Here is a 13,853-nt window from a genome sequence, read left to right as displayed (position 1 = left end):
TAATGGCTATAAAAGAATAAAGTACAGCTTGAAGCATTATGCAAATAAAAATCAGTTAGTATCTACCAACACAATAACACACAACGAGATACATGATGATCAATCTCAGTAAAAAAGGGTACTTTATTAAAGTAAGTTTTACAATGCATGTATGAGTTTAAAATGTGTCATACTTGTTATATACACACAGAAAAATTTAGACAAACCAAAGTATTTTACGAAGTTAATTCATGATTGAGTCTAAGCTCTGAAAAGCAGGCCATGGTTTTTCCTTTAACCTGAGAACGGTAAGTAATTTTCTGCATGAAGATTTTTCTTTCCATCTTACTTACACACAGCTTCTATCTAAAGACTTATTACCATCAATGCAGCTCTAATTAAATGTAGACAACTAAGACAGCTGTAGATTAGGGAAGCATCAATTGACTGTACTGCAGCTCAGAGAGATCAGAAACTCTCAGATGCATAATGTTCCGGCAGTCACATCCTACGCTGGACCAACTCAATCACTCCCAGTGTTCTTCACAACTCATTTAACAGACTAGCAAATTCTGGTGTGACTGACAAGTCTTTCATATTATGGGCTCTCAGGCTGCTGTTAAAGGCTGGATGAGAAACAAACCCTAAGCTGAAGCTAATAAATGTTAACTGCACAGTTTGGTATTCAGAAAGTCCTGATTCTCGCAACAGAAAATACTAGTAATAACATTTAAAAGTCTGTTTTTCAGTGGTGGATTTCATGGGCCCATTTGTGATATTTCATTCTGTCTTGCCTGTGCTGTTTACACCTAACTTTGAAGCGGATGGATAGCAACTTTCTACTACGTCAGGGAAATCCTCCCAGCCACAGCCACTCTGTACCCTGCTTGCGAGTATGTGGGCAGGCTCTGAAACACATCAGTGCCTGTTTGTTCACTCTGTCACCAGAACTGGAGGTTTCAGATCTTTATGCTGCCAGCCCAAGTGTTCCAAACTTTTCTCTGTTCCACTTTCAAACCCCATATAAAAGCAAATTGCTCATAAGTATTTTATTACCTATATATCTACCTCACTCATAGTCATTCACCTAGCTTCAGTGCTATATAATCTATCTGTAATCATAGAGTCAAAACTGAAGCCAGATCCAGTTTTGTTTTTTTTTTTCAAGGGGAGCTGGTGAATAACAACATAATGCTGTATACATTACCTCAGCCAGAATATTGATGCTAAATAGGCTTGCTGAAGAAAACAAGAACAAAGTGACCAGCCTTGCTGAAGATAACGGGGTTTGCAAAATGAATGCCATTTTGCAAATGGAACAAAACCCAGCTCCCCTCAAAGGGTGGTCCAAGCTCAGTATCTCTCCTATACAACCAAAATTCCTTCTACCCAAGACATCTTGACAGTTAGCTGGAGCAAGCTGATAGACAGGGCTTAGATTAGGCAAGTTTTTCCTGGCATCTCAGCAACACGATCAGACTCATCCCATGTTCCAAATTTTTTTGGCAATGGGAGATTAAACTCCCAAACAAGCATAATACTGAGCTGCAATTCAAGGTTTCAGGTTTGAGGTTTGCAGAACACACAGCCAGGTGCACCATCTACTCAAAAGGCCAAGATCTGCTTTATCATCACACTTGGTAAGGGCTAGGGATTTCCAACGATCAAACAAGGCAGCATTCTGGACTAATGCCATTTTGGAAGTAAGATCTAAATAGCTATTTATCATTTAAAATTAATCTGAGAGAGTTAGGTCCATAATTATAGTTCCTAAAACCATATGCTTCTTTTTCTAGCAGAATTTCTCAGCAACATATCTGTTTCTTGCACTGACCAGCTCACAAAGCATTCACTGATGCTCCTTTCAGAAGGTTCCTCATTTCCACGCAAATACCTGTGCAACACTTAAATGCTGCCACAAATCACATTATTTTTATCAAGAGAATGTCTGAAATCCATAGAATTTTTCCACAGCCAAAATATATCATTTGGAAAGTGCTGTCTTTGAAGGTACTAACTCCGCACAGAAGATACATTCTTAACATGCTTTAGGTTGCAAAAAACTCAGTGAGAGCACCAGCTCAGTAAAAATCCCTGTATTGCTCAGCATTTTGGGGCTATCTCATTGTGTGAACTTTGACAAGGCCAAGTGCAAGGCCCTGCACGTGGGTTGGGGCAATCCCAAGGGCAAATACAGGTTGGGCAGAGAATGGATTAAGAGCAGTCCTGAGAAGAAGGACTTCAGGGTGCTGGTGGATGAGGAGCTCAACATGATGTGGCAATGTGCACTCACAGCCCAGAAGGTCAACCATGTCCTGAGCTGCATCAAAAGCAACGTGGCCAGCAGGTTGAAGGAGTTGATTCTCCCCCTCTGCTCTGCTCTGGTGAGGCCCCACCTGGAGAGCTGTGTTCAGCAGTAGAATCCCCAACATAAGAAGGAAACGGACCTGCTGGAGCGCGTCCAAAAGAGGACTACAAAGATAATCACATGGCTGGAGCACTACTCCTATGAAGACAGGCTGAGAGAGTTGGAGTTGTTCAGACTGGAGAAGAGAAGGCTCCTGGGAGACCTTACAGCAGCCTTCCAGTACCTAAAGGTGGCCTACAGGAAAGCCATCGAGAGACATTTTACAATGGCATGTAGTAATAGGACAAGGGGAAATGGCTTCAACTGAAAGAGGGTGGGGTTTGATCAGATATTAGAAAGAAATTCTTTATTGTGAGGGTGGTGAGACACTGGAACAGGTTGCCCAGAAATGCTGTGGATGCCCCATCCCTGGCCCCTATCCAAGGCCAGGTTATATGCAACCGTGAGCAACCTAGTAGAAGGTGTTCCTGCTCACAGAACCAGATGATCTTTAGTGTCCCTTCCAGCCCAAACTATTTCATGATTCCATCTATTTATCTATATATTTTTACAACAGCAACCAACATAATTTGCAGCCAAGATCCAAAAAGCAGCTCTCAAAGATGGATTACAGTTTTTAATAAATGGATTTTTTAGCACTGACTGAGATTACTGTCTCATGTTTATTTGATGCTTCATTCTCTTCAGAAATTAGATATTGAAGAGAATCTGTGTCACAAAAGTATTTGAATCTCTATGCAAGAGGAGAGTGGATGAAGACAATGAAGACAGATACAAACATTTCTGAATATAAGTACAGTTAGCATCTAATGCATCTTCTAAAGAGCGTAAGTATCATCACATTTCCATTATTTTAATATGACCAAAATGAAAGATAACAGCAGAGTTGATATGATGCTTTCATATAACCATGGTGATACGAGATAAAGACAGGAGCTATTTTTTAGATTTCCAGTATTATTATCCTTAACAGGCTGTAAGAATAAATTTAAAGGTGGAGAGTGGAGTGTCAAAATGAGTCCTTACCTTATTTTTCTGTATACGAAACCAGCATGCAAAAACTAATTTACAGGTACAGGACTCAGATGCCACATATGTTACCGGGATGACTCTCTCCCGTAGGAGTTAAGGTTCAAAATGATTACTGAATGTTGGCCACAGAAAGCTTCTGGAACTTGATAGTAGCAGTGATGAGCCAGATGATGCAATCAACACCACAAGTCTGACAGGGATTTGTGATGCTCAGACAAATATTGTATCAAATCAACTCTTGGTGAAAAAGGAGATTGGAAGAGAGAGAACCTATTTTAAGCTGATATTTCCAAGGAAGGTGTGCTTTTGTTCTATAGCTAAGTGAAACCCACAGATAGCTGCTGCAGAAAGAAGTAACTCTGCTGCTCCTTCTTGTGTGCTGTACTTGTTTGACTCTGCAGTACATCTGTTCAGGGAGCTGAATCAACAAACCTTCTACAAAACAATGCAATCAGTTTTTCTGCCATTTTAACTTCTTCTGAAAGCACATGGCCAAGGAGCCAGGTAGGGGGGTAGAGAAGAAAGCTCATCCCTTGCAGACATGACCACCTATTAGACTGACTAATTTGTAATAGAGAAGCACACCCTGAAGTTCCTGTCCACAGTAGAGTTCCTCAATAGACTGAGCTGGGAAGAGGAGGATTTGAGATTGAAAGCAGTTAGCAACTCATTTATTTGCAATCCTGTGGATTCACATCTTTTAAAGGATTGTGCTATGGCATGGAGTCATTTTTATTATAGTCCCACACATGGGACTTTATAAGGCAATTTATGTTCAGCATTTTTACTGGATCTCACGCTCCTAACTCAATTACTTTTGAAAAGCTTGCCCTTTAGGATCACTTGCAGCCCAAGCTCTAAGTTTTAAGACTCCTTCCATACATCCAAAAGCTAATTAAAAAAAAAATCAACTTCTGTTCAATGTCAATAACATAACTTCCAGGTAGAAACATTTTTTGTCACAGGTGAGAGGAATCCATGTCAAGAAGAAGGAAGACAAAGGCAGAAAGCAGCATTTTGTCAAAGGATAGCATGGTCCATTTTATTACTGCAACTGAATCTCTGTGAAACTGTGGCCAGTGGAAGAGATGTTTACTGTATTAGTGTGACTGTAGCAGTGTATGCAAGGGAAAGGCCCTTGAAAAGGTACAAGGAAAGGAGAAGTGAAGAAATGGGAAAAGCTTTTCCTTTGCTGAACAGTGATCTGCAATTGACACAAAATATTCCAAGCAAACATTTATTTCTTCTAGAAGCCAATTCCTAACTTCAGTTTTCTGATACCATGAATTTGCTCAATGATATTTTGAAAAGAATTTTTCCTCCAGTTACTTGCATACTTAACCAAATGGGCTGAGGAATGTGTCTTACCATACAAGTGTCCAGATCCTCCAAACGTTCTATCTCTGTTAACTCCTCAACTGTGATGATAGAGCGTTTAGTTGGTTTTTCTTCAGCTAACTCAATCTCCAGTGACTCTTGTTGTGGAAGTGGTTTGCCACGTCTGGTCAAATGGTCAGCCTGGAGACAAAGATAAGAGACAAGAACACACCAGTCAAACTTTAAAAAGACAAACAGAACCCAACCAGAACTTCAGTCATCACAGGAACCTAGAAGACCAAGTACAGAAGCCAAGCTCTGTTGTGTGTGCTAATCTTCACACTGGGTTTGTTTTATAAAGAAAATAAAAGTGTGGAAGGGAAGCTTTCTCCTAAACCATTTTTTTTTTAATTAACAAACACAAAGGCATGTACAATTTCAGTTAACATAATTTTTCTAATTATTCAATGGCCAAATGTTATCACCTGCTATAGGAAAAGCAGGACAGCTTTGTTAAATATCTCAGTTCTGTATCACTGAAGAAATAGACAGGGAAAAGCTCTAACAACAATAGAATCCATTTTTAGACCTGCATAGCAAAAACTGTTACTAAGACCACAGAGAATGTTATGTGAACCACCCTGGATTGTACTTGGAAGCAAGCGGGTTCATGCAGTCATGAAAATGATGAAATATTTTCTAGTTCTTTTGATAACTAAAGAGAACATTAAATAACACCTGTCAAAAGCAAGTATTTCAAGACCAGCTAGCCCAAATCAGCAGAAGCCTTCAAAAAGGCAGCTAGGGAGAGCTGTAGTCCACTGTTTAACATCAGCACAACTCCCAACAACCAGTGGATTGCGCTTTTGTTAACCATCAAAAAGGGTAAACAGATGACCTGAGTCAATTACAGCTCATTGAGACTAGTGTCTACTTAGGAAAAACAACTGGAGAGCTCCTATGGATATATCTTCAAGCACACTAAAATAGCTACAATAATAATTAATGCTAATCATCATCACATTAGGCAAACTGAGGTCTTCTCAAACAAGGTTTATTTTTCAAAGTTGCTTCAAACACGACTATGTCAGTGCAACACACATAGACATTTGTAGGTGGCTGAATTAGTAGTAGGTGACACTCCAACTTAAGGAGCTGGCTCTGAACTGTTTCAGTGCATTTAATCTTTTCTGTTTTAAGAACTAGCTGCCAGCTCTCAGGTTGCAGCTGTCAATTGAAGATTAAGTGTTAAATTAGACAGGAGTTCCTCTACCAGCATTTTTGAGATCTGTACTCTTCAATGTTTTCACCAGTGTTATGCTACCTGAAGGAACCTGTAGCTAATAGAAACATAGGAGAAATGGATAATAAAGTAAATCAATTCAAATCAAATGTACAGACAATCATTCCTTAGTAACCACAAGCAACTAGCAACTATCTATGGACACAATCCTGAAATGCAACAAGTGCCAAGCATCCAGAAGCCATTAGTGAGAAGGAGTCTAGCAAACCCTGCCCTGAAAATGAGCTGCCACTGAAACTCTGATGAAAGGATGGAATTCTTATCTTCTTGGCTATGTAAATACAAGGAGTGAGGAATATCAGGAGAAAAAACATTTCGCTCCTGTGTACAGTGTTGGTTAAAACATTGGAATAGTCAGTCTGGTTCTGGAGACCATAATTTTAAAAGAGGCTTTTAAAACAGCTGGAGAAAGTGCAGAGGATTGTCACTGGAGGCTGGAGGAAATGACATACTATGCAAGAATCAGGGTATGTCCAAGTTGTGCAATACCACTGGACAGAGACAGCCCACTGCTCATGCCAACTGAGCCTCCTCCAGGACAAACTGGAGCTCATTAATGTGGTCACTCCCACAGCAGGCTGCTGCTGCTGCATAGCTCCCGAGACCAGAGGTTGTACCTTTACACAATGCTGCTCTGTATTACAAAGATGCATGTTCAAATAACACAGCCTTTTATTTAAAAAAAACAGAAAGGAGGGGGAGCAGAAAGAATTATTTGTTTTCTGTGTGTGAGGACTTTCATAAAGAGGAAATAAAGAGAAATATATAATGGTTCCCTTATCTTGTGGAGAAAAGCATCTGAAAAAATTCATGACTGCAAGTTGAAGCCAGAGAAATTTCAATTAGAAATGAAGAGAAACTTTAATCAGGAGAATGACAAACAGTACTGGATTGTCCTTACAGACCCCCATTGCATTAGAAGTAAAAATATTTTTCCGTAGATACAGGGTTGTTTATTTCTTCTACTCTTGATGAAACAAGTACCTTTATAATAACAAGTATCTGTGCCTCCTGACAGCTCAGCACCTTCAAGTAGTAAACTTTGTTTCCTTCCCTATGTTCCTGTTCCTTTCCTTTCAAACTGGATACCTAAATTTCGGAGATAGCCTCAAGATATATGTTCAGGGAACAAGGTCTCAGCAGTCTCTAAGGAATTCTAAAGAATGAAATCTTACCTCTCATTTCATGAGCAACCAACCCTTATCATCTCACCACGGCAAATACCGTCATTGTTCTTAAGTAAGGACTCAATGCTGCATCCTGATGGTGTTTTTACTTCTAGGTCTGACAACAGCTCAAAAGATGATAGGACAAATATACAATACAGTCTCTTCCAAGGTTGCATCTTTCTTAAAGCAAAGAGGCAAGAATCCCAACATCATATTTCAAATGATGTCAGGATGTCAACAAAAATAAGACCAATTTCAAAATAAAGCTGTGAAAGGAGAAACTGAACAAGTTATGAATGTAAATGGCATTGTTAAGGTCTGGCATATTAGATATCAACCAGGGAAATACTCACCAGTTTGTGATGGCAATGGGAAAGTGCATCCAGAATTTCATCTACAACTCGGTCAGACAGGAAAGAAGCCACTGTCAGCTTTACTTCACTGTGTCAGGATTAAAAATGAGAGAACGTTTTAATTCACGCAGGAGAATTTTGTCTTTATTACACGTTCAACAGTATGACGATTATCCATAGTGCTGTCACTTTATTTGAAGTAAAACATTAGAGGGTGTCAGGATACATGACTGCAGGTTTCAGAAATAAACTCATGAATCACACAATAAACACAGGAGCCTCTGTACCATATTTAACCTGCTTCTAACAGTTTTCCATGAGATGAAATGAAAACATCTGGGTAAAAGAGCTGAATAAAAATCAGAAGTGAAACTCAGTAAGGAACACTCTGCCACTGAAGTCAGAGAAACATGAATCTCAGACAAATGGGATAGGACAGTGCTCCCTGTTTAACACTGCTACACTGAACAACTACAATCCATTCATTTCCTTAATTCCTTTCTTGTGTTTGCCTGACAGTTGAAGGACAAGTGTACAATGCTGGTTCTCCATCACAACTTTGCTTCTTCTTTTGCTCTAGGTAACCACTTTCTGTCCCAAGAACTTCATGTCAGCCATTCCACCTACACACATATACGAAGAACACCAACACACCCTGCACACTGAACTTAAGTTTCACTGGTAACTCCCTGTCAAGGAAATGTGTACCCTGAATTGCTCCCTTGGGGTCCCATCTTTGGCGACAGTACCAAAGACTCAGGCTGTGAAGAGCAGCTGATTTGGAGCTCACAAGTACATATGCCTGAGCTGCAGCCAGAAGCTCCATCTCTCCTGCCTCTGCTTTCAAGGCCAAATGTTTCACCTCACACTTTCCAGCAAGTGACATGATTTTATTTTTTTATGTGTGGACTGAGCTGCTTTGGATTAACAAAGCTATTTCTGTGTGGGTCTTTCACTGCTGCTGCAGAAAGCCTGGACAAAAATGTAAGGAACTCCTTGGAAAGGCAATAGGGAGGTAGAATGGTGGCCAAGCCACAGTGGGAAGAGAATGACAGTGAAGGGATCTCTCTAAGCTACTGATATTAATTTAAAATAATATAAGGCAGGAAGGGTGACAGTGTGGCCCCCTCACCCCACTGACAGTTCCAGCTCCTACAAGTGGAAAAGCCAGTATTATTGTCTTGGGGTCAAGATTTGTTTGATAGGACTAAAGTGAAGAAAACTGACTCCTTGAACCAATTTAAACACTCTGAAGGCATAGCTAAAGGTTTTAGCACCTTTTCCTGCCTATTTTGCTGTACTCTGTAAAAATAATTTCCAAGTCTTACTGTTTTCTTCTTCTGCAAAGATATTAGCATCGCAATACAAAATGACATGCTTTTCCATCAAGCTGAAAGGAACTGAGAAAGTTTAAGTACAGGTCAACCACATTATACTGCATAAATATATTCTCTGGTATACATCTGATACGAAAAAAAAGCAGTAAAAGGTCAGGTAAAAGCCTCTTTTTTAAAGGACAAACTAAGAGTTATTTAGGGTAACAGTTTCTGCTCCAGGTTTGTGGTTTGAATATTCAAGTTTCCATTTCTTAAGTAGGTCTGTCTGCTGTGCAAAACTCCCATATAAAGTTTTACAGTGATTGCTATGGCTACAGGACAGGACCAAATGCAGCAACAGACAAAGCACCGCTACCAGTCAAAGCAAAAAGTGCAATTTCCTTCTATTACATTAATTCAGTATTACCCAAAACCATAAAACGGTTTTAAAAAATGTATCAGTCATGAAAACGTTATTTGTGCACCAGAAACCAAATCTTTTACTAAGTAAAACAGAGCACATGCATCAATAATCTTGCATCCCTAGAGATTCCAAATATATGAATCTCCTGAATTAAGTTCACCAGACCTGTAGGGCAATTTCCTGCTCTTTGAATGGCATAATAGAGTTTCTTGTGAGCCACAAAAGCATTCCAAAATTCTTCTATTACACAAACACACACACATACACCCCAAATCCAAATTCTATGACTAATTTTGTCAGATTAGTCTTTTAAAGTACCTAATTTTATTGAGGATATCAATTCCAGATTGCTCTAAGAGGACATTTTTCACAAAAGTGCGTGGAATGGAAATCTTCTCAGTGCTAGCCTCAATCAGGTCTTCACGGATGTGAGCTTTCTTCATTACATTTGGGCAAAGGTTTTCCGCTGCATCCACCATAGACTCAAGGAGCGTCTGCAGCACAGTAAGCAAAAAATAGCATTACATATTGGGATTTACTTTAGCTGGAAGATGACAGCATTATTCTGGTGAATAGCACTACAACACTTTGAGACTTGTAGTTTTGACAATTCTCCTTCCTACTTTCCAATCCATTGCAACTCAGCTGCAGTAAAAGATATTTTACAAAATACAGTTTTTAAAATTAACATACTTATTTAGAAAGCATCCCACAACCATACTTGCTTGCCTTTTCAAATATGAAACTTCTCTATGTTTAACTGTCAGAACAATAAATTAGCTTCTCTTGTGTACCCACCACTGCAGTGGATGCTCTGCTGCAGCTGCCTTCCCTCTAAACTGTGTCCTGAATAACCAATTTCCATCAATACTCCAGACCTGCCAATTTGTAAGAAGCACCAGCATATGAAAAAAGGAGACTATCGACAACTCAGTATGCTGTACATGGCTGGAATATACTAGCCAAATATTAAGAAGTAGCTACAAGTGTGATTTGCAGTGGACATGCAAATCTTTAATATATGTATCTCATTTACATACACTTAAATCCACAGGGAACTTTAGGTGCAGGCAACAATTTTTATTCGCACAGAATCACAGAATGGGTGAAAGGCTGGAGGTCATCTAGCCCAACCTCCCTGCTCCAGTAGATTTCCCTAGAGCACATTACTCAAGGTTGTGTCCAGGCAGCTTCTGAACATCTCCAGTGAGGGAGAGTTCACAACTTCCCTGGGCAATCTATTCCAGTGCATGGTCACCCACACAGTAAAGAAATTCTTCCTCATGTTCAGGTGGAACTTTCTGTGCATCAGTTTCTGCCCATTGCCTTTTGCCCTATTGCTCGGCACCACCGAGAAGAGTCTGTCTCCATCCTCTTGACACCCTCCCTTCCAATAGTTCTATATATTTATAACATCCCCTCTCCATCTTCTCTTTGGCCCAGCTCCCTCAACCTTTCCTCATAAGTGAGGTGCTCCAGTCCTCTAACCATCTTTGTAGCCCTCTGCTGGACTCGCTCCTGGACTTCTATGTCTCTTTCTTTTTAAATGACTGATCAAAACCCCAAACCAGAAGAAAACCATACACACTCCAGAAATAAGACCATGTTACAAACCCCCCAACTCCCTCAACTTTATTTTTCCTAGCATAAGGTCTCCTGTACCGACAGTATCTTCCCTCTTAAACTTTCACTTAGAAAAATGTTTCATAGAAATCCTCAACGCTACGAAGTTACATTAGGAAGCCCCTTTTAGTCGCATGAGATTTATCTCCTACCTGTGCCTGTGAGAGAAGTAATTCTGGTTTAAATCCTCTTTTATCACCTGCTGGTTTCTTTTTGAAATCCCAGCTATGACTAGAAGGCTCAAGAGCCCTCACTACAGGCATGAGTGAGGGCTCAGAGTGCCTCACATAATCATCCATCTATAAACTTGTGACATGAAAAGTGCAGGAAAGCTCTAATGTACAGATGCAGGGATCAGGATGAGTCATAGAACCAGTACTAGTGTCCTTTGTCACTGAAATATTTTTCCTCTAATTGTTTTCCATTTTCATATCCAAAAAGGTTAGGATACCTGTGGTCCTACACACAAGGTATAAAATAATAAGCTGGTCATCTAGAAAAACAATTTTAAATTCATACGGTTATACTACATGATGATATGTACCCTGTGTACAGTAAAACACATTCATTTATAAACACAAAGCAGTATTTTCTGATAAGACTAGAAACTGTTGTTTGTTCAAATTCTCTCCTATATCCACCTTACTTCATCTCCAGTCCCAGTAATGCAGGAAATCTATTTTAGGTATCTTCAGAAGGCTGTTCAACCACCAATTAATTTCCCACCAAATAACTTGTTTCAGAGATTGCAAAAGGCCCAAGCTCATCAGCACAAGATTTGAAAACAAACTCTCTACGTCCATTCCCAGTATGAAGCACTACTTAGAAAGACCAGTAAGGAGGTGTTTTTCTCCAGCAGCTGGTCCTGTTGCCCAGTGAAGCAGCTGTCATGTTGCTGCACTCCAGTGACTGTGAGGTCTCCTCAGCCTACAGTGCTTCCACAGTGGCATATACAAATGCACTCTCCTTGGTTCATGCTTCAGTGTAAGTGCAAGACTCATTTTATCCCAATTTTGAATCCTCCAAACAAGTGGGACAAGCAGCAACTATTAGCAGACATCAGATTTTTCACCATATGCCATACCACATGAAGCTTTCAAGTAGTTTTTTTAAAATCCAAAGGAAGGTGGAAAGACAAAAGGAATAGGACAGGGGCCAGTTTCTCGATATGGGCCAACATATCGTAAGACTGGAAGTTGATAACCAAACAGAAAAAGGTACTTACCAAAAAAAAAAGGAAAGACAATAGCAGTTTCATTAGACTGGTATACTAGGTAAGCCTAGGTTTAACCCAGTCACTTGTAAATATTGTACAAAAATAATGAATTGCACCCCTTGAAAACTCTACCAGACTTCCTTTTTCTTCTCAATGTCACACAGAGGTGAGTGACCTCAGGTTCAACTCCATTGTAGCAGAGCTTTCTTCTCTTTCCATAACCCTACTACATAATTATGCCCTACATAATTGGCAATTTTCACATATAGATATTGAGTAAGAAACAAAACCACCATTACTGCATAATAATTTCAATTATTCGAAGCAGCATCTTTCAGTCTATAACTCTTACAGACTGAAAAAAATAGACTGCTCTTTAAGCCTAGATTCATGAGGACAACAAAGCAACATGAAGCAGCCACAGTGTACAGGGAAGTCTGATCTTTACAGCATTTGATTTACAGTTATAAGGGACAACTGTCACTATGGAGCTTGTTTCTGGGTTCCCAAGCTCTCTGCACTTTAACCCTCCCATACTCCCCTCCTTCAATCCCCCAGAGATTCTGGGACAGCATGACTAAGGAAGAGCCTTTCAAGCCCCTGCAGACATATTCACAGGGAGGATAAAGAACTTAAATGGTAGAGACAACTGAGCCAGGTACACTACTAACGAGAGTTTCTGATACATCCATTTTTTATCATGGCGTTTATTCTCTGGGTGCAAATGTGTATTCTATCTTGAAAAAATTTCATAGTCCCTCAAGAGTTACCAATGTATCCCAATCATAAAAGTGACAGACTTGTTATGCTGAATTACAGCTACAGTCTTTCAAAATGGATCACGTGAAGAAATGCTGCATGAAGGTGTCAGTGGGAAGTAGAAGGAAAAACTGAAGACTTTTCCTGAAAATCTCAGAATTAATTTTTAATCAAAAAACCTCAGAGAATGTGCAATATAAGTCAAATAGAGTTTGGATCCCATTTTAATTGCACAACGGAACATAATTTCTTCAGTGGTGGATTTCAGCAGTTAATTTCACATGGCTGTTACTGTATCTACAGAAACCTTTCCTCCTCTTCTAATTCTATCCCAAAACCTTTCACTGATGGAAACACATTGATCAATATTGACTGTGAAGGGGCACACATTTCAGTCACAAGACTACACGTGCCAGTCACCAGGGGTGCAGAAAGAAAAGAAAAAATACTGTGCACAGCTAAAGAATCTTAATATTTGGGAGAAAGATACGGTGAGAACAAAAGGAAAGGAGCATGATGATATCAAAACAAAAATTAAACACGTGATGAAGCTAAAAAACGCTTTGCACTAGAACAGAATTTAGGGAGAATATTTCAAGCACTCTTGACCTTACAAAACAAGCATCTTTTGCCTAGGCTCCACTTCTCTTGCTTATTTTTCCTTGGGCCTTTGCTGACTGAATAAAGCATCTCTGGGTTCTATGTGTCCACAGTGACACCAGCAGGAGATGAAAAATGCATACAATGCTATAATTTCTCCTTTAGTCAACTCAACTCATTCCAAGATACGCTTTTCCTTACTCTAACTTCTTACTTCTGCCTCTTCCCTTCTTTCAGTTAAAAACAAAAATAAAAAATCTCATATTTGCCTGGAGAATGTTCATCAGCTTTACACAACTTCCAAACTTTTTTTTAGAATCAGGCTGTGGTTGCCATGGAAGCTAAAAATCAAAAACTCAATTCACATTACACAGGATGTTTTTCTGCCAACAAT

General features: G+C 39.6%; 1 protein-coding gene across 1 annotated transcript in view; it reads right to left on the bottom strand.

Annotated features, from left to right (window-relative positions):
• The window catches only part of CARMIL1 (capping protein regulator and myosin 1 linker 1), a 193,631-nt gene that overhangs the window by 37,806 nt on the left and 141,972 nt on the right, over positions 1-13,853 (bottom strand). Inside the window, exons 29-31 of the mRNA XM_018069977.1 lie at positions 9,580-9,755; positions 7,522-7,609; positions 4,748-4,897 (exon numbers count right to left, since the gene is read on the bottom strand). Coding sequence (XP_017925466.1) covers positions 4,748-4,897; positions 7,522-7,609; positions 9,580-9,755 — 414 coding nt within the window. The remainder of the gene's footprint in view (positions 1-4,747; positions 4,898-7,521; positions 7,610-9,579; positions 9,756-13,853) is intronic.

This window comes from Manacus vitellinus, unplaced genomic scaffold, assembly GCF_001715985.3.
Source record: "Manacus vitellinus isolate BGI_N305 unplaced genomic scaffold, ASM171598v3 scaffold_17_pilon, whole genome shotgun sequence".
Classification (NCBI taxonomy): Eukaryota; Metazoa; Chordata; class Aves; order Passeriformes; family Pipridae; genus Manacus; species Manacus vitellinus.
The sequence above is the reverse complement of the archived record's forward strand: the minus strand, read 5'-3'. Positions and strand labels throughout refer to the sequence as shown.